Here is a 19957-nt window from a genome sequence, read left to right as displayed (position 1 = left end):
CTTATAAATTCCGCTCTCTCTCCAAGAATGGAGAGCTTTTCTTTTGCAAAGCTCTTTTCTTATCAACATGTAGCTGAGGACTATTTTCTGAAACACTCTGATATTTATATATTTATTTAAGGCGAGAAGTCAGTAAGATAAAAAATGAAATTAGTGGAACGTGCAATGCATTATCCTCTTTTTTAATGGTAATATTAAATATGTTAATATAGTTGATGGACCATTTGCTCTCCTAATGCAGAGAATCTTATTATGAGACATCAATTTAATAAAAGATTTATTTGATGACAAAAGGGCTCAGGCAAAAATTCTGAGGGTCTATTCTTTACAATCAAGGTAGCATTTTCTCTAAAGGCATTTTCCATGAAGGACACAAGAAATCTGGTTTAAGGTGACCTCAAGGGAAATACAAATGTTTTAAAAGTTCACTTTGGGGGTCAAGTTTCTTTCCTACAAAGCTATACAGCTATGCAGGGTGTTGCAGGGCATGAAAGATTCTGTATGGCTTGTGTACACAGACCTAATTCACCATATAATAGTTCCTTTCACTACTTGGTGCCTTGTAGCAATTGTTTTCATTTCTTAGCACATCCTCATTTACAGAGATGCAGCCAGCAGACTTTCAGATTTATGCCATTATTTGCTTCTTCACCTTGAACTCCAACTGAATCCTGCTACACTTTTGTAATGTGAGTGCCAAATGCTGGCCGTGTGCCAGACACAAACACTTCCCAGTTTCGCTCAGCTGGCTCTCTTGATTTCAGGGAATCACGGGTTCCTGCTAGAAGGTTTCAGCGTGGTGCCTAACACACAGCCCACCTCACTGTTCCTTTGCCTAAATGCTTTCTAACTTGGGAACGCAATTTGGGAACAGAGGCAATTACAGTTAATCAGGGAACCTGCAACTTCTCTTGACATGGAGAACAAGTAAAGCTAGAAATCAGGGATTCTGGGTACCTGAGAAATGCCCTCCACAATCGGTTCAACTCAGCCCTAACCCTGATTAGCATTCATCAACTCAACCAATGTGTACAGATCGCTTATGAGGTACTAGGCACTGTTTTGAAGATACAACGACCCTGGGACTTGCTTTAGGCCTCTCACTGTAACTACCAAGGAGTGTGGCATATAATATATAATAATATAATATAATATAATAATAATCACAATATAATATAATAATCACAATAACTCCATTTAGTTGAGCTTCTAGTTGTACACCAGGTACCACCACATTTCACCTGTTCTAAGATTCGTTTTTTTTTTTTTTAACGTTTTCACATTTCTGGAGTTAGGACGCTCCTTCGAAACTGGTGTTTTCTTACAGCTGAGGCCGACCAGGCAGCACACTGGTCTGCTGGTCTGACTTTGGATCTCTTTATACACACGGTCGTGTATCAATCCAGGTGTGTCTACCATTTTCTAAAAATACAAATTACAAATGCTAAGTAATCATGCCATATTTAACTGATAACCTTCTCTCCCCTTGAGGATATGAACAGTAACATCACCTCACATACTATCACATATTGGATTTGAGGGGCTTCCCTGGTGAGCTCAGTGGTAAAGAATCCACCTGTAATGCAGGAGACGCTGGAAATGTGGGTTTGATCCATGGATTAGGAAGATCATCTGGAGGAGGAAATGGCAACCCACTCCAGTATTCTTGCCTGGGAAATCCCATGGACAGAGGAGCCTGATGGGCAGCAGTCCAAGGGGTTGCAAAGAATTGGGCATGACTGAGCACGTATTCACGCAGATATGAGTTGGATTTAAATGAAAGTTGTATGCATGTATCAACAGGCATCTTCACAAGGCAGGAGTTATTCCTATCGTTTTGGGTGGGAAACTTGGGTGCAGTGAGATTAAACATCAAGTCCATAGTCATATGGCTTTTAAATATATACATTAGAAATCGAACCCTAGTCTCTGACATCAATGCCCACATATGTGCTTTCCATCACATCAAGCTGTTTCTTTTGTAATTACCAAGGCAGGGTGAGAACCTCTGCAACCATGTTATAGGTACAGAGTAGAATGAAATAATTCAAAGTGCTGCTGCTGCTGCTGCTGCTGCTGCTAAGTCGCTTCAGTCATGTCTGACTCTTCACGACCCCACAGACAGTAGCCCACCAGGCTCCCGTCCCTGGGATTCTCCAGGCAAGAACACTGGAGTGGGTTGCCATTTCCTTCTCCAATGCATGAAAGTGAAAAGTGAAAGTGAACTCACTCAGTTGCACAGAATTTTAAATCATGAAACAAATAAATGAACAAATGAAAGACTCAGAAATGGGGATCTGTGGGATTGGTGCCCATCCTAAGTGATCCAGACAAATAAACAAAGTGTGTAGAGAGAGAGAGATAATAATGCTTGACTACTGCTTCTGAACTGATGACGGCTAGAGAGACAACTGTCACAGAGACAGTCAGATGATCTCTACTGTTTCCAAGGCAAATCATTCAAAATCACAGTAATCCAAGTCTATGCCCCAAACAGTAATGCTGAAGAAGCTGAAGTTGAACGGTTCCATGAAGACCTATAAGACCTTCTAGAAATAACACTCCCAAAAGATGCCCTTTTCATTATAGGGGACTGGAATGCAGAAGTAGGAAGTCAAGAAATACCTGGAGTAACAGGCAAATTTGGCCATGGAGTACAGAATGAAGCAGGGCAAAGGCTAATAAGAGTTTTGCCAAGAGAACAACTGGTCATAGCAAGCCTCTTCCAACAACAGAAGAGATGACTCTACACATGGACGTCACCAGATGGTCAATATAGAAATCAGACTGATTATATTCTTTGCAGGCAAAGATGGAGAAGCTCTATACAGTCAGCAAAAACAAGACTGGGAACTGACTATGGCTCAGATCATGAACTCCTTATTGCCAAATTCAGACTAAAATTGAAGAAAAGTAGAGAAAACCACTAGACCATTCAGGTATGACATAAATCAAATCCCTTACGATTATACAGTGGAAATGAGAAATAGATTCAAGGGATTGGATCTGATAGAGTGCCTGATGAACTATGGATGGAGGTTTGTGATACTGTATAGGAGGCAGGGATCAAGACCATCCCCAAGAAAAGAGAAATGCAAAAAGGCAAAATGGTTGCCTGAAGAGGCCTTACAAATACCTGAGAAAAGAAGAGAAGCGAAAGGCAAAGGAGAAAAGGAACGCTATACCCGTTTGAATGCAGAGTTCCAAAGAATAGCAAGGTAAGATAAGAAAGCCTTCCTCAGTGATCAATGCAAAGAAATAGAGGAAAAGAACAGAACGGGAAAGACTAGAGATCTCTTCAAGAAAATTAGAGATACCAAAGGAACATTTCATGCAAAGATGGGCACAATAAAGAACAGACATGGTATAGAGCTATCAGAAGCAGAAGATATTAGAAGAGGTGGCAAGGATACACAGAAGAACTATAAAAAAAAAAGACCTTCATGACCCAGATAACCATGATGGTGTGATCATTCACGTAGAGCCAGACATCCTGGAAGGTGAAGTCAAGTGGGCCTTAGAAAGCATCACTACAAACAAAGCTAGTGGAGATGATAGAATTCCAGCTGAGCTATTTCAAATCCTGAAAGATGATGCTGTGAAAGTGCTGCACTCAATATGTCAGCAAATTTGGAAAACTCAGCAGTGGCCACAGGACTGGAAAAGGTCAATTTTCATTCCAACCCCAAAGAAAGGCAATGCCAAGGACTGCTCAAACTACCACACAATTGCAATCATTTCACATGTTAGTAAAGTAATGCTCAAAATTCTCCAAGCCAGGCTTCAACAGTACGTGACCTGTGAACTTCCAGATGTTCAAGCTGGATTTAGAAAAGGCAGAGGAACTAGAGATCAAATTGCCAACATCCACTGGATCATCCAAAAAGCAAGAGAATTCCAGAAAAACATCTATTTCTGCTTTATTGACTATGCCAAAGCCTTTGACTATGTGGATCACAATACACTGTGGAAAATTCTTCAAGAGATGGGAATACCAGACCACCTGACCTGCCTCTTGAGAAACCTATATGCAGGTCAGGAAGCAACAGTTAGAACTGGACATGGAACAACAGACTGGTTCCAAATAGGAAAAGGAGTATGTCAAGGCTATATATTGTCACCCTGCTTATTTAACTTATATGTAGAGTACATCATGAGAAACACTGGCCTGGATGAAGCACAAGCTGGAATCAAGATTGCTGGGAGAAATATCAATAATCTCAGATACACAGATGACATCACCCTTATGGCAGAAAGTGAAGAGGAACTAAAGGGCTTCTTGATGAAAGTGAAAGTAGAGAGTAAAAAAGTTAGCTTAAAACTCAACATTCAGAAAACTAAGATCATGGCATCTGGTCCCATCACTCCATGGCAAATAGATGGGAAAACAGTGACAGAATGTATCTTTTTGGGCTCCAAAATCACTGCAGATGGTGACTGCAGCCATGAAATTAAAAGACATTTGCTCCTTGGAAGGAGAGCTAGGACCAACCTAGACATCATATTAAAAAGCAGAGACATTACTTTGCCAACAAAGGTCTGTCTAGTCAAAGCTATGGTTTTTCCAGTGGTCATGTACGGATGTGAAAGTTGAACTATAAAGAAAGCTGAGAGTCGAAGAATTGATGCTTTTGAGCTGTGGTGTTGGAGAAGACTCTTGAGAGTCCCTTGGACTGCAAGCAGATCCAACCAGTCCATCCTAAAGGAGACCAGTCCTGGGTGTTCATTGGAAGGACTGATGCTGAAGCTGAAACTCTAATCCTTTGGCCACCTGACACAAAGAACTGACTCACTGGAAAAGACCCTGATGCTGGGAAAGATTAAAGGCGGGAGGAGAAGGGGACGACAGAGGATGAGATAATTGGATGGCATTACCGACTCGATGGACGTGAGTTTGAGTGAACTCTGGGAGTTGGTGATGGACAGGGAGGGCTGGCGTGCTGCAGTCCTGGGTCGCAAAGAGTTGGACACGACTGAGTGACTAAACAGAACTGCTTCTGGACTAAGAACAGCTAGAGAGACAACTGTCACACAGAGAGTCCAGGACAGAGCTGAATGGTGATTCCAGGGACAGACAAGTGGTGGACACTCCATCCTTGTCCACCTAACACTCTACCTCCTGTGGAGGCACAGAGCCCTGGGATGGCAGACGATAAGAGCACCCTGTCCTTACTGTGCTCCGTAAGAACATGGACCCAAGGGGTCCACAGGGCTGGGTCACCTACTTCCTCGTTTTGCATTAAGATGCTGTATTGAATTAGAACCCGAAATTTCTTCCTCATTCTCACCAATCAAGTCTACACATGACGGTGGAAAGCCCTGTATTGCCTGATTATCTTGATTTTTGCATTTATTTTTTTTTTTCTATTGAAGTGTAGTATATTTACAATGTTGTGTTTGCTTCAGGTGCAAAGTAATTCATTTTATATATGTAAATACTATATATGTGTATGTGTGTGTGTGTGCGTGTGTGTGTGCATGTGTGTGTGCACGAACGTGCATGTACTCAGTCACTTTAGTTACGTCTAACACTTTGTGACCCCATGGATAAGCCCACTAGGCGGCTCTGTCCATGGGATTTTCCAGGCAAGAATACTGGAATTGGTTGCCATGCCCTCCTCCAGGGGATCTTCCTGATACATGAACTGAACCCGGATCTCCTGCTTCTCCTTTCGGTGCAGGTGGATTCTTATCTGCTGAGCCATCAGGGAAGCTCCTACATATACATATTCACGGGACCATATACTATTTTTCAGATTCTTCTCCATTTAGGTTATTACAAGATACTGACTACAGTTCCTTGCACTCTTCAGTAGGTCCTTGCCATTTTCCTGTTTTATAGTAGTGTGTTATCTATTAATCCCAAATTCCTAGTTTATCCCTCCCCTCCAGCCCCAACTACCTTGATTTCTGACAGGCACCTTGGAGAGGAGAGCAAAAACACCTCCTTCCCCTCAGCAGAGGAACTCATCTTTTCTGAATGTCAAACATAAGATACAAATGTTGCCACACAGCGGCTAGGTGATGGGGACCCAGCTAATGACTTAATTTACTTTCCATAAGTCGACAGATCCTCTTGAAATCAGGCATACAATTAGGAAATGGCAGCCCCACTGCCAGAGACACACCAGTGTGGAAGCACTGACAGGACTTTATTATCCAGTTAAGAGCACATTAGCATATCTATTAGATAAAAAGTCTGCTACTAACATCGAATGCGTAACATAACTGGGTCCCCTGACTTATTTGTGGGTGGTTCTCTTTAATCTCTGTGTGGTTGACTGTGAGATTTGACGATCTAGGGCCAGGGAGTTGGGCGGAAATGTTATTTGCTGGATTGTTCAAATATCATCATTAGTATTTTGCCCTTCAGATAATGGGAGATAAATACATAATTTGGAATTCATATAGGAGGGGAAGGTGTAGTATTTCTCTGGATAGTCAAAGAGTGGTGAGTTTGAAAGGGAGGGCTGACATTTCTCCTAGGCTGTGTCCTCAGGAAGAATGCCAGGTTAAACTAACTGTTCTCATCATCTTCTGTCATCTTCTTTATGTTTTCCCCCAAACCCGCTCTATTCGGTGAGATGGGAATACACAAAATAGCAGCCAAGAACGCAGGCTTCGTCAGCGTGAGTCTCAACACATCAATTTCCAAGTGTAGCAACTTTAAACACACTGAAGGCTTTTAGTTTCCATAGAAAATAATCTCTCATTGTTTTCAAAGAAACTGAAAGCACCCCAAATTACCAGACTTTTAACATCCTGACATGTTGATGGCCCGCGTTCTTCCCAGATCAAAGTGAGAGTGGCATAAGACAGAGCAGTGAACAGCTTACTTAAAACACAGCATTTCATATTTGGCAGGAATTACCGTAGTGAAAAGAGACAAGGTGACTTTCTAATACATATATATGTGTTTTAGTTTGGCAGGGATCTGAAGAGCTGAAAACTAATTTAGGATGACATAAATGCTCTTATCTCTCTCTCTACTCCCCTTCCTCTCCCAGCCATGTGAAGAGTTTTTTGACAGAAGACTCTTGTTTTTAACTCAGGGGCGATGGTGTGAGCCCCACGTCATGCTGAACCGTTGTGTTTGACTCTCATCTTAGAATTTCGAGGATTATCTGGATTTAAACAGTAAAGTCATACATTACAAGCATCCTTCTTTCTTGATTGGGGGGTAGCCCTGCAAGAATATTGTTGCCTTTTAAGGAAATGCGATCTCGCCAATGTTAACCCGGGACAAGAAAGCAATGATGTCATTCAGCGACCCAGCATTGTTACGACCTGTTGGAAAATCTCACCAAAGAAGGCGTCAGGCGCTGAGTCATCTTTAAAAACAGGCAATAGTTTTGCAGAAAAATCTAAAGATTGAGGGCAAGTGAGTACGTGGCAAAGTTTCTAGGCAATTATACTCCATCCATGAGTTGGGGCAGTGTTTCAAGCAGTCTGCTGGGAAGGAAATTTTTATCTTATAGAAAGTTTTTAACTTCAGGAGAAAAGTGAATTACTTTTTCCACTTTTAGTTTGGGTCAGAAAATAAGATGGAAGCATTCATTAGGAAGTGGAATTATAGGCAATCACCATTTACAGTGGACTCTTGCCAGTTTGAGAGCCCTGTAGTGTTTCTTGTTTGCCTGTTTTTTTGTTTCCGTAAAGGTAGAGATACTCTGAAAAGATATTTTTAGGAAAAGAATAGTAATGCAATCAGACAGGGGTTGGCAGACTGTGGCAACAATACATAGACCTAGGGGACAGTTTTGCATTTTAAATGGTTGAAAAAAATCAAAAGACTAGTGTTTCATGACACATGAAAAGTACATAAAATTAAAATTTCAGTGTCTACAATTAGTGATGCCCAGAAAAAAGCTATGGCCATTTGTTGACACACTATCTATGGCTGTTTCTGAATTTCAACGGCAAAGCTGTGGAGTTGTAACAGACTGCATGACCCGCAAAATGAAAAATATTTACTATCTAGCTTTTGACCGAAAAAGTTTAGTGGTCTCTGACAGAAGATATTTGGGAAAGCAGAAATATGAGGCCAAGCAGGAGATGTGGCTTTTTCCCATTTTTTTAGAAGATGATTCAGGGAGGATGGGAACCAATTATTCTCCCTTGCTAATAAGGACAGAATTAGGTAAGGTGAATTGATGCTACGAAAAGGATGACTGAGGCTTCATGCAGTATTTGGGAAATGTGGCTAACCGTGATGTTTAGGAGAGAGCAGTCAAGGGACAGATGCCAGAGAAGGCATCAGGAGAATGAGCGCTTACTCCTGGTCCTGCAGCTAACTAGCCATGTGACTTGAGACCCTCTGGGCTTCAGCTGCAACAATTGTCAAAGGATTGCAATATGCCAATTTCATTTTCTGCCAGAGTGTATATTAGGGAGCTGGGGTTGGGTTCAAATTTAATAATTATATGGTGGTGGTTTAGTCACTAAGTCATGTCCGATTCTTGTGACCCCATGGACTATAGCCTGCCAGGCTCCTCTGTCCATGGGATTCTCCAGGCAAGAATATTGAAGTGGGTTGCCATTTCCTTCTCCAGTGGATCCTCTTGACCCAGGGATTGAACCCAGGTCTCCCGCATTGCAGGCAGACTCTTTACTGATTGAGCCACCAGGGAAGCCCAATAATAATATACAAATGCTTTAAATAGAAAAACAGTTCTAATCAAACAGAAGGCACTAACCAGTTATTGTATGCACCCTGTAAGGAGATAAACTTAGTAGACTTGGCATAAAACAGGTGAGAAACAGTATGCTGGTTACATGCTTTAGGAACTCAGGGATCCAGAGGGATTTCTGGTGTTGCCGGCAATGAAAGTACTTGAGCAGCCCAAGGATAACAGACGACTTCCTGAGCAGGAAGCTCTCATGCGTTTGCCAGCCAAATTTTCAGAAACCAGTCTTCCCAAGGAACCATTTGGGCGAAGGGCTGAGTGATGCATAAGATGGTCCCCTAGTGGTTCATGTAGCTTTTCAGAATAATTTATTTGAGAATGTTTTGTACCCTGGGAGACTTTGGCACTGGAAGAATCTGGTGGAAGAGTATCACAGAAAAGACCCCAGCTGCGGGGGATCTCACCACAGTTGGTAAAGGCTCACGTCTTCCATTTTGCCCGAGGGCTGGTGTTACTCTGATCTACACTTGCCCACAGGCTGAGGCTATGGAAGAACTGTCATGGGGCTGAATGTTTCCAAATTGCTCATTTCTGGAAAGACTTGATGCAAGTTTCAACACGCAAGGAAGATAATTTGGCCTATTTGTCAGAGTTCCTGGCAGGCCTGAATCCAGCGCCTGTCCATAACTGTCCTGGGGCAGATGTGTCAATTTCAGGACCTGTCATGTTCCAGCAGAACACAGAGTCATGTGTGAGCCAGAGTGGGCCCAGGTCTTAAAGTCGTTGCCGTCCTTAACAGAAGGGCTTTGCTTTTTATGCTGTCCTTCTGCCCTGCCTGATGCCTTGTTTTCTAGGTAGGCACAATCATGTGTTGCTCCTGACAGCACTCTGCTCTGTGTTTTCAATGCACTGTTTATGCCCCTGCGGTTCTGTAATTAATAATATACTGCTTTTCATCTTCAAAGTGATTTATACACATTAATTAATCCTCATCATACTTTAGAGTTTCTGAATGTCAATAACCATCACTCCCAGGTTTTACTTAGGAAACCAAGACCCAGAAGGAAAACAACTTAGTCAAAGCCACAGGAAAAGGGGTCACTGGGGTCAAGGTCAGAAATCCCTTTGGATCCCTGAGTTCCTAAATCAGGCGCCCTCCAGATGCAGACACCTCATCATGCTTGCAGACCTGCCCTCACCTTTGGAGAGTGGCCGAGAGTAGCCTTGCCACTACCAAGACTGTTGGGTGAATCAGCCCCTTCCATCACTCATTTTGGGTCATAAACTATTTTTCAATACTCCAGGGTTGAAGCATAATCTTACCTAAAGCATACATAATAGGAAATGATGGATTATAAACTAATAAACCATCCTAAGATGCTTGGGTCCAGCTTCCAGGAGCCTCCAGACTGAGGATAAATATGTTTCCTAATCCATCACTTACAAGTTACACACCCGATTAAAACATTAAACTCTCGCTACACTGTTCCGCATTTATATGATCGCCTTACAGAAAGCATTATATTTTAACTATCAAGCTCAATAAATCAGGCAGTAGCCATCTATTTATCTCCTGCGAATAGAGAAGGAGGTACACCGGGGACCTTATTGGCAGAAGCAGACAGTTTCTATATCTGAGCTCCCCATGGTGCCCACCAGCCCAGCAGAACATTGAAGCCCAAGAAGTGAGCTCATGGACCCTTTCTGAAATTTCTGACACATAGACAAATCAAGCAAGGACCCTGAAGGCATTTTGAATTTGTTTCCACCAAGCCCTACCCCTGAACAGCTACCTGCAGAAGCCCACAAAACTACCTTTAAGAACAGAGAAGATTCCACCCAAGTGACTGCGGGGACAACAGATGCCCTTCCCACTCCTCCAGTCCATCCCTGACTCCATCCTTCATCAAGAGGGCAGTGAGAAGCAGACATGACTTTAAATTAGGGGTGCCCGGGTGTCTGACCTCAGCCCACAGGTAGAGCTGGGGTTTGAAGTACAAAGGATTTTGCAAAGCCCCAAATAAACAGGGTGCCTTTCCCCAGAGTGTCAATGTGCTTACTTCTAGAGGGCACTCACTCCTGAGAGATGCAAATAACAAGGGCTGCACAAACTTAATTTTCCATATTAAGATGAGCACAGAGACAATATTTAGTGAAAGAGAGTGAAACCCTTTCATCAGTTTTTGGTCTGTTGTGCTCTGCTCTGTGCAAGGCCCCAGATCTCTGGGGACGCACAGGTGCCCTCCTTTGCCTCCAGGCAAGCTCGGGCACAATGGTCTGGGAAGCTCCGGACCAGCTTATCCTCTGGCAGGCACCTTGCTGGCTTCCTGAGGATGAACGAAGTGTGTGTGAGAGAGAAGAGGGTTTAAATTGGGAGAAAGGGCAAAACGAAAATGATCAGGGTTGTTTTTTATTTTCCTTCTTGTAAATGTGAAGGAGTTCAGCAAATGTGCTGAGAACTCGTTTAGAACCGGTCTCTTTTTTGCTGGTGTTTTATAGGTTTGCTTTGCAACACAGCACAGCTAAACTGGGGAGGCCTGACAGAGCAGCCCTGAAACCATGCCAGAACCATCCAGTGTTTCAAATAAATTTAAACAAATGTCACCGTGGCCTGTGAATGGGCCAGGAGATCTGCCGCTGGCAAGCTCAGTTGACAAAGCAGCAGTGCTAGGGGCTCTTAGTTGGGGCCAGGAGCTACGAGCAGGCTTTGTGCCCAGCTCAGGATGCTCTAATGCAGGGGGCACCCTGTCCCTGAACCCCTGGCATCTGCTGCTTCCCAGTTAGAAGGCCATACCCCACGGATGCACACCAACACCCCCAGTGGGTGAAGAAACATACTCCAGCAACTTCATCAATCTGCTATCCTAGCTCATACCCTGAGCTCAACCCAGAATCCCAGCTGGTGTGGGAGGTGAATCTGATTCAGATTCAGCAGCGCGTGAGATGAGAGTTGAAGCAACAGAGGTGAAGAAGAGGTGGGCAAGATCCACTGGGTCTGGGAGACTTGATTCCCTACGAAGGCCTGGCTGGATGCTTCGGTCCCTCAATCCTGTTTCTGTTCCCCAGCTCTAAGGATCAGCTAGCCGCTCTGACTTTCCTTGCAATCACAATGTTCCACGCCTGCTGATGGCTACTCTTCTATCCAGCTTTTGGCTGGCTAAAGTTTAACCAACGTTGCATGAATTGCCGAGCCCAGACCTGGGTTAAAAATCCAAGATGGAGGAGACCAGAAGGTTACTTGAGGAATGAGGGAGGGACTGACAGCAATGACAATTTTCAGCTTATCTCCAAGAAAGTATACAGTGAGGATATTTAATTTCACTTCTGATAAATGTCATTTAGCATCATGAAGGAGAAACTCATCAAAGTGAAATGGATTTCAGGAGGGGAAAAAGCACTCCCATCCATCACTCATTTTTACATCCTGCAGGAGCCAAGCCGACGGAACAGACCACGGAGGCCCCCTCCGTTCACAAATGGGTGACCGTGCCCCCACCTGGTCACAGCTGCCCGGACTCACCTATGAAATACGCCAGCAGGATGGCGAGGAGGAGGGCGGCCGCGATGGCCGACAGGGCGGCGCATTTCCAGCTGCAGTACTTGGAGGGCTTCTTCAGCTTGAAGGCCTTCCTGGAGAACGTATTGCGGGGCAGCAGGCGGGGTGGTGGTGTGTAAACCGTTCCTGAGGTCAAAGGGTATCCCGGGGAGGAGCTGCTAAACAGGGGCGTGCTTCCCGAGGACGTCTTAAAGAGGAAGTGCCTGCCAGGGAAGAGCAAAGAGTCAGGACTCACATCCTGGCTGTTGAGGACCAGTCAGCTGCTTCCCCCGACCACCAACTCTGCTGTAGATAGCACGAATATAGTCCTAACTGGGGCTTCCTAAGTGGCACCATGTCAGGAATCTGCCCACAGTGCAGGAGACCTGGGTTCAATCCCTGGGGTCGGGAAGATCCCCTGGAGGAGGGCATGGCAACCCACTCCAGTATTCTTGCCCGGAGACTCTCCACGGACAAAGGAGCCTGGCGGGCTGCAGTCCATGGGGTCACAAAGACTTGGACATGACTGAGTACAACACACTGTCCTAATTTTCTACCCTACCTAAGTCATGGGCAGAGGAGTGAACATGACATTTGATGGTCATGACTTTTTAAAAATATATTCTACAATCTTTTCATGAGTATTATAGAAAGGTAACCACAATTAAAACAGCAATTAGTATCACAAACCATATCCTCTGATAAAGGAAAGGCTGTCTGTACCTATGTGCTCATGTCCAGAATGGTAAAAGACCTACTACTGATGGATCAACACTGATTCAAGGGTGACAAATAGGTGCCCCCCCACCCCCCGCCATTTAAAGGCTAAACCATGTAGTTTTGAGTATAAGATACAAAAAATTTAAAAAAATTTAAATTACAGGATAATTAGTTTACAATATTGTGATGGTTTCTGCCACACATCAATATGAACAGAAATGTTCTGAAAAATCAAAATTTATAACCAAGTGGAAAACACAATTGTTACTACACAGACTAACATCAAGGATAAAGTTTTTCACACGTTCTACAGATTTCCTTCCAGCAACCCAAAGCCCAAGAGAGGCTATCAGCTTCAGATCCGGAAACTCTGAGAGGGCAGAAAGAAATGATTATCAAATGACTATAATTATAGTTACTAATAATTTTTAAAAATGAAGCCCTTAGTTTGAGAAAGAGTAACTAATTGCCTTCAAAATAAAGTGCTAACACTAGAAAAAGGGCCATAAAATTTGAGGAAATAAAGTTTGAAACTTAATAAATAAATGCTGAGAAGATATTCATGATGAGTAGAAACCAAGACCTTTTCCCATATCACGAATGTAAAATTGGAAATACAATCTTAAAATCTTGTGGTTGCCAGGGGGGTAGGGGAAGGATGGAGTTGGAGTACAGACTATTACATACAGGATGGATAAACAACAAGGTCCTACAGGGAACCATATTCAGTATCCTGTGATAAACCAGGATGGAGAACATGAAAAATAATGTATATATAACCGATTCCCTTTGGTGTATAGCAACTAACACAACATTGTTAATCAATTATATGTCAATTAACAAAATAAAAGGACTTGAAATATATTGTCACAACTATTTACAGACTAAATATCATAATATTTCCATTTTAGATTTGAGAAATCAGGCTTAACAAAATCAAGCAACTGTTCAAGGATTTAAACTGTGAGCTCTGTCTTATACTAAAGTCTGTGCTCTGAAGTTTTACCCTAAACTGTCTCTCTTGAGTCTTCCTTATGGGCTGTTTTTCTCTCTTCATTTTGTTTTCTCTTCTGAGACTGCCTCTTTAGATCATGTGATCCTGGTTCTTTCTTTTTTTTTCATTTTTAAAAAATTGATGTATAATGCTCATATCCGATAAAATAGACTTTAAAACAAAGGCTGTGAAAAGAGACAAAGAAGGCCACTACATAATGATCAAAGGATCAATCCAAGAAGAAGACATAACAATTATAAATATATATGCAAGCAACAGAGGAGCATCGCAATATGTAAGACAAATGCTAACAAGTATGAAAGGGGGAATTAACAATAACACAATAATAGTGGGAGACTTTAATACCCCACTCACACCTATGGACAGATCAACTAAACAGAAAATCAACAAAGAAACACAAAGTTTAAATGATACAATAGACCAGTTGGACCTAGTTGATATCTATAGGACATTTCACCCCAAAACAATGAATTTCACCTTTTTCTCAAGTGCTCACAGAATGTTCTCCAGGATAGATCACATCCTGGGCCATAAATCTAACCTTGATAAATTAAAAAAAAATCGAAATCATCCCAAGCATCTTTTCTGACCATAATGCATTAAGATTAGATCTCAATTACAGGAGAAAAACTATTAAAAATTCCAACATATGGAGGCTGAACAACACACTTCTGAATAACCAACAAATCACAGAAGAAATCAAAATATGCATAGAAATGAATGAAAATGAAAACACAACAACCTAAAACCTGTGGGACACTATAAAAGCAGTGCTAAGAGGAAAGTTCATAGCACTACAGGCATACCTCAAGAAACAAGAAAAAAGTCAAATAAATAACCTAACTCTACACCTAAAGCAACTAGAAAAGGAAGAAATGGGGAACCCCAGAGTTAGTAGAAGGAAAGAAATCTTAAAAATTAGGACAGAAATAAATGCAAAAGAAACAAAAGAGACCATAGCAAAAATCAACAAAGCCAAAAGCTGGTTCTTTGAAAGGATAAGTAAAATTGACAAACCATTAGCCAGACTCATCAAGAAACAAAGAGAGAAAAATCAATAAAATTAGAAATGAAAATGGAGAGATCACAACAGACAATACAGAAATACAAAGGATCATAAGAGACTACTATCAGCAATTATATGCCAATAAAATGGACAACGTGGAAGAAATGGACAAATTCTTAGAAAAGTACAACTTTCCAAAACTGAACCAGGAAGAAATAGAAAATCTTAACAGACCCATCACAAGCATGGAAATTGAAACTGTAATCAGAAATCTTCCAGCAAACAAAAGCCCAGGTCCAGATGGCTTCACAGCTGAATTCTATCAAAAATTTCGAGAAGAGCTAACACCTATCCTACTCAAACTCTTCCAGAAAATTGCAGAGGAAGGTAAACTGCCAAACTCATTCTATGAGGCCACCATCACCCTAATACCAAAACCTGGCAAAGATGCCACAAAAAAAGAAAACTACAGGCCAATATCACTGATGAACATAGATGCAAAACTCCTCAACAAAATTCTAGCAATCAGAATCCAACAACACATTTAAAAGATCATACACCATGACCAAGTGGGCTTTATCCCTGGGATGCAAGGATTCTTCAATATCTGCAAATCAATCAATGTAATTCACCACATTAACAAATTGAAAAATAAAAGCCATATGATTATCTCAATAGATGCAGAGAAGGCCTTTGACAAAATTTCAACATCCATTTATGATAAAAACTCTCCAGAAAGCAGGAATAGAAGGAACATATCTCAACATAATAAAAGCTATATATGACAAACCCACAGCAAACATTATCCTCAATGGTGAAAAATTGAAAGCATTTCCCCTAAAGTCAGGAACAAGACAAGGGTGCCCACTTTCACCGCTACTATTCAACATAGTTCTGGAAGTTTTGGCCACAGCAATCAGAGCAGAAAAAGAAATGAAAGGAATACAAATTGGAAAAGAAGAAGTAAAACTCTCCCTGTTTGCAGATGACATGATCCTCTACATAGAAAACCCTAAAGACTCCACCAGAAAATTGCTAGAGCTAATCAATGAATATAGTAAAGTTGCAGGATATAAAATCAACACACAGAAATCCCCTGCATTCCTATACACTAATAATGAGAAAATAGAAAGAGAAATTAAGGAAACAATCCCATTCACCACTGCAACAAAAAGAATAAAATACTTAGGAATATATCTACCTAAAGAAACTAAAGACCTATATGTAGAAAACTATAAAACACTGATGAAAGAAATCAAAGAGGACACTAATAGATGGAGAAATATACCATGTTCATGGATTGGAAGAATCAATATAGTGAACATGAGTATACTACCCAAAGCAATCTACAGATTCAATGCAATCCCTATCAAGCTACCAGCGGTATTTTTCACAGAGCTAGAACAAATAATTTCAAGATTTGTATGGAAATACAAAAAACCTTGAATAGCCACAGCAATCTTGAGAAAGAAGAATGGAACTGGAGGAATCAACTTGCCTGACTTCAGGCTCTACTACAAAGCCACAGTCATCAAGACAGTATGGTACTGGCACAAAGACAGAAATATAGGTCAATGGAACAAAATAGAAAGCCCAGAGATAAATCCACACACATATGGGCACCTTAACTTTGACAAAGGAGGCAAGAATATACAATGGAGTAAAGACAATCTCTTTAACAAGTGGTGCTGGGAAAACTGGTCAACCACTTGTAAAAGAATGAAACTAGATCACTTTCTAACACCACACACAAAAATAAACTCAAAATGGATTAAAGATCTAAATGTAAGGCCAGAAACTATAAAACTCCTGGAGGAGAACATAGGTAACACACTCTCTGACATACATCATAGCAGGATCCTCTATGATCCACCTCCCAGAATACTGGAAATAAAAGCAAAAATAAACAGATGGGACCTAATTAAAATTAAAAGCTTCTGCACAACAAAGGAAACTATAAGCAAGGTGAAAAGACAGCCTTCTGAATGGGAGAAAATAATAGCAAATGAAGCAACTGACAAACAGCTAATCTCAAAAATATACAAGCAACTTATACAGCTCAATTCCAGAAAAATAAACGGCCCAATCAAAAAATGGGCCAAAGAACTAAATAGACATTTCTCCAAAGAAGATATATGGATGGCTAACAATCACATGAAAAGATGCTCAACATCACTCATTATTAGAGAAATGCAAATCAAGTCCACAGTGAGGTACCACTTCACACCAGTCAGAATGGCTGCGATCCAAAAGTCTGCAAGCAATAAATGCTGGAGAGGGTGTGGAGAAAAGGGAACCCTCCTACACTGTTGGTGGGAATGCAAACTAGTACAGCCACTATGGAGAACAGTGTGGAGATTCCTTAAAAAATTGCAAATAGAACTGCCTTATGACCCAGCAATCCCACTGCTGGGCATACACACCGAGGAAACCAGACATGTACCCCAATGTTCATCGCAGCACTGTTTATAATAGCCAGGACATGGAAACAACCTAGATGTCCATCAGCAGATGAATGGATAAGAAAGCGGTGGTACATATACACAATGGAGTATTACTCAGCCGTTAAAAAGAATACATTTGAATCAGTTCTAATGAGATGGATGAAACTGGAGCCGATTATACAGAGTGAAGTATGCCAGAAAGAAAAACACCAATACAGTATACTAACACATATATATGGAATTTCGAAAGATGGTAATGATGACCCTGTATGCGAGACAGCAAAAGAGACACAGATGTGTAGAGCGGACTTTTGGACTCTGAGGGAGACGGAGAGGGTGGGATGATTTGGGAGAATGGCACTGAAACATGTATACTATCATGTAAGAAACGAATCGCCAGTCTATGTTCGATGCAGGATACAGGATGCTTGGGGCTGGTGCACGGGGATGATCCAGAGAGATATGGGGTGGGAGGTGGGAGGGGGATTCATGTTTGGGAACTCATGTACACCCGTGCCGGATTCATGTCAATGTATGGCAAAACCAATACAGTACTGTAAAGTAAAATAAAGTAAAAATAAAATTTAAATTAAAAAAAATTTAAAAAATTGATGTATCATTGATATACAATGCTGCATTAGTTTCAAGTATACAACAAAGTGACTATACACAAACACACACATATACATAAACATATATTCTTTTTCAGATTATTTTCCATTTTAGGTTATTATAAGATACTGAATATAGTTCCCTGTGCAATACAGTAGGTCCCTGTTGCTTATCTATCTTATATACAGTAGTGTGTACCTTTTAATCCCAAACTCCCTACTTACCCCCACTCCACACCTCAACCCCTCTTTGACGATTTCCCCTTTGGTAACCATAAGCTTTTTTTTCTAGATCATGGTTCTTTCTTTGGAAATGTTTTTGCCTGCTAAGTGAACAAGGTGCCCTTAGTCTAGAATTATGGCATGACAACAGGGTAATGTACTGTTGATCCCTAACAGAACCCTTCCTCAGGGGTCAGAAGCCTGTCACTCTAAAGATACTTTAGGGACCATCAATTCTCCCACTATAGATTTTCTCCCTCTTTCGTGTGCCATTTATGAGACTTCTATGAGACTTCAAAGGTGCCAGGCCATATCTTTCTTGTTCAAAACGATGACTTATCTTCTGGAAAACATCTAGTGGATATCAAAGCATGGGTTTAGTAGCCTAGAGTCTGAGCAGCTGGAGGTTGGGGACTGTGGCTTATTTTGTTCATTTTTACGTTATTTGCTCATCTTTATGTTCCCAGGACCCAGTTCAAGTTCAGCAGGTAGGGATGACTTGAATAATGAATGGAGTTTCCTCATTGTTTTGTGAATTTACTCAGCTTCAATTCTGATTTTAAAATGTTACACAGGTATTTCTGCCTCTTCAAGTTTTTAGTAGGTGCAGCTGTATTTATGGAATACATACTAGGTGTCAGTTATAATGCTAAATATTTCACTTGTAACCAAATCTCACAACAACCCCATAAAGTGGGTACTATTATTACCTTATTTTTATGAATGAGAAAACTGAAGCCAAGAGTTAGCATGTGGGATCACTGGGGCTTAAACTCCAGTCTGCCAGACTCTGGAAGCTCTAACTGAACCTATGACACCACATGTTCCCTGCATATGGTGGTTAGCTGGCCTTTCCAGTGGGATTCTGAGGCAGGATCGTGGTCCTTACAATTATTTATATCATGGCCTCTTCCAGATAAAACTCTGCAAGTATTTTAATCCTTAGCAACGACCAAAGGAGGCTGAGATGACTGTCAATCACGTCGGAAAATGACTATCTGATTAGTGAATTATTTAGCATGGCTAACATCAAAATAAGCAACCAATAGTTAAACTTTGTTTGTACTGTAAGAACATTTGATGATCTGAATACAGCCAAGAGGTTTGATTCTATAAATGAGGTTTGCATTCCTTGTCCAAGAGCTCACTTTGAAAGCTCCAGATAAAAAGAGCCTTTTCGAAGAGGAGGCAGTGGGCATTGTGTTTAAAGGCAGCCTTTTGGAGCAAAATTCATCTGTACTGGAGTCCTGGTTATGCCATTCCTGGACACAGAAGTTCATGTAGGTTACCTTATGCTGTTCTTGACAGCTCCAGCTCCTCATCAGTAAAATGGGAGTAATAACAACACAGGTTGTTGTGGGAATTACACACAGTCAAGTAGGATGAGCACTTAATCAAGGATGTGTCCCAAGGCAAGTGCTCAGTGCCCGACAAATAGCACTTATTCTTAATTCCGCAGAAAACATAAGGAGCCTGAAACATGAGTTTTAATTTAAAGCTTGACAAATGTTGAGCAAACACCTGAAGAGTCCTCCAAATCACTAAATAATAGTCTACTGGCCTATAATTAAGCTAGAACATATGCATACCAGAAAGCCAGGGAAAACTCCAGGGTTTGATTTAGAATGACTTCAAGTTTATTTCTTGAACAATTCTTCAATTCTGGTAAAAAATAGGGAATCAAACTTAGGGGAATATACAGACATTGTAAGCCATCATTAATGAGTACTTACAAACATACGGACAACCAGTTTTCACTCCACCAGGGACCTCACCC

General features: G+C 41.4%; 1 protein-coding gene across 9 annotated transcripts in view; it reads right to left on the bottom strand.

The window, feature by feature from the left end:
- The window catches only part of TENM2 (teneurin transmembrane protein 2), a 1060439-nt gene that overhangs the window by 291923 nt on the left and 748559 nt on the right, over positions 1–19957 (bottom strand). For all 9 annotated transcript variants that reach the window (XM_068980695.1, XM_068980696.1, XM_068980697.1 and 6 more), the window contains one exon: positions 12148–12386. In XM_068980695.1, coding sequence (XP_068836796.1) covers positions 12148–12386 — 239 coding nt within the window. The remainder of the gene's footprint in view (positions 1–12147; positions 12387–19957) is intronic.

The sequence above is a fragment of the Capricornis sumatraensis genome, chromosome 9, assembly GCF_032405125.1.
Source record: "Capricornis sumatraensis isolate serow.1 chromosome 9, serow.2, whole genome shotgun sequence".
Classification (NCBI taxonomy): domain Eukaryota; kingdom Metazoa; phylum Chordata; class Mammalia; order Artiodactyla; family Bovidae; genus Capricornis; species Capricornis sumatraensis.
The sequence above is the reverse complement of the archived record's forward strand: the minus strand, read 5'-3'. Positions and strand labels throughout refer to the sequence as shown.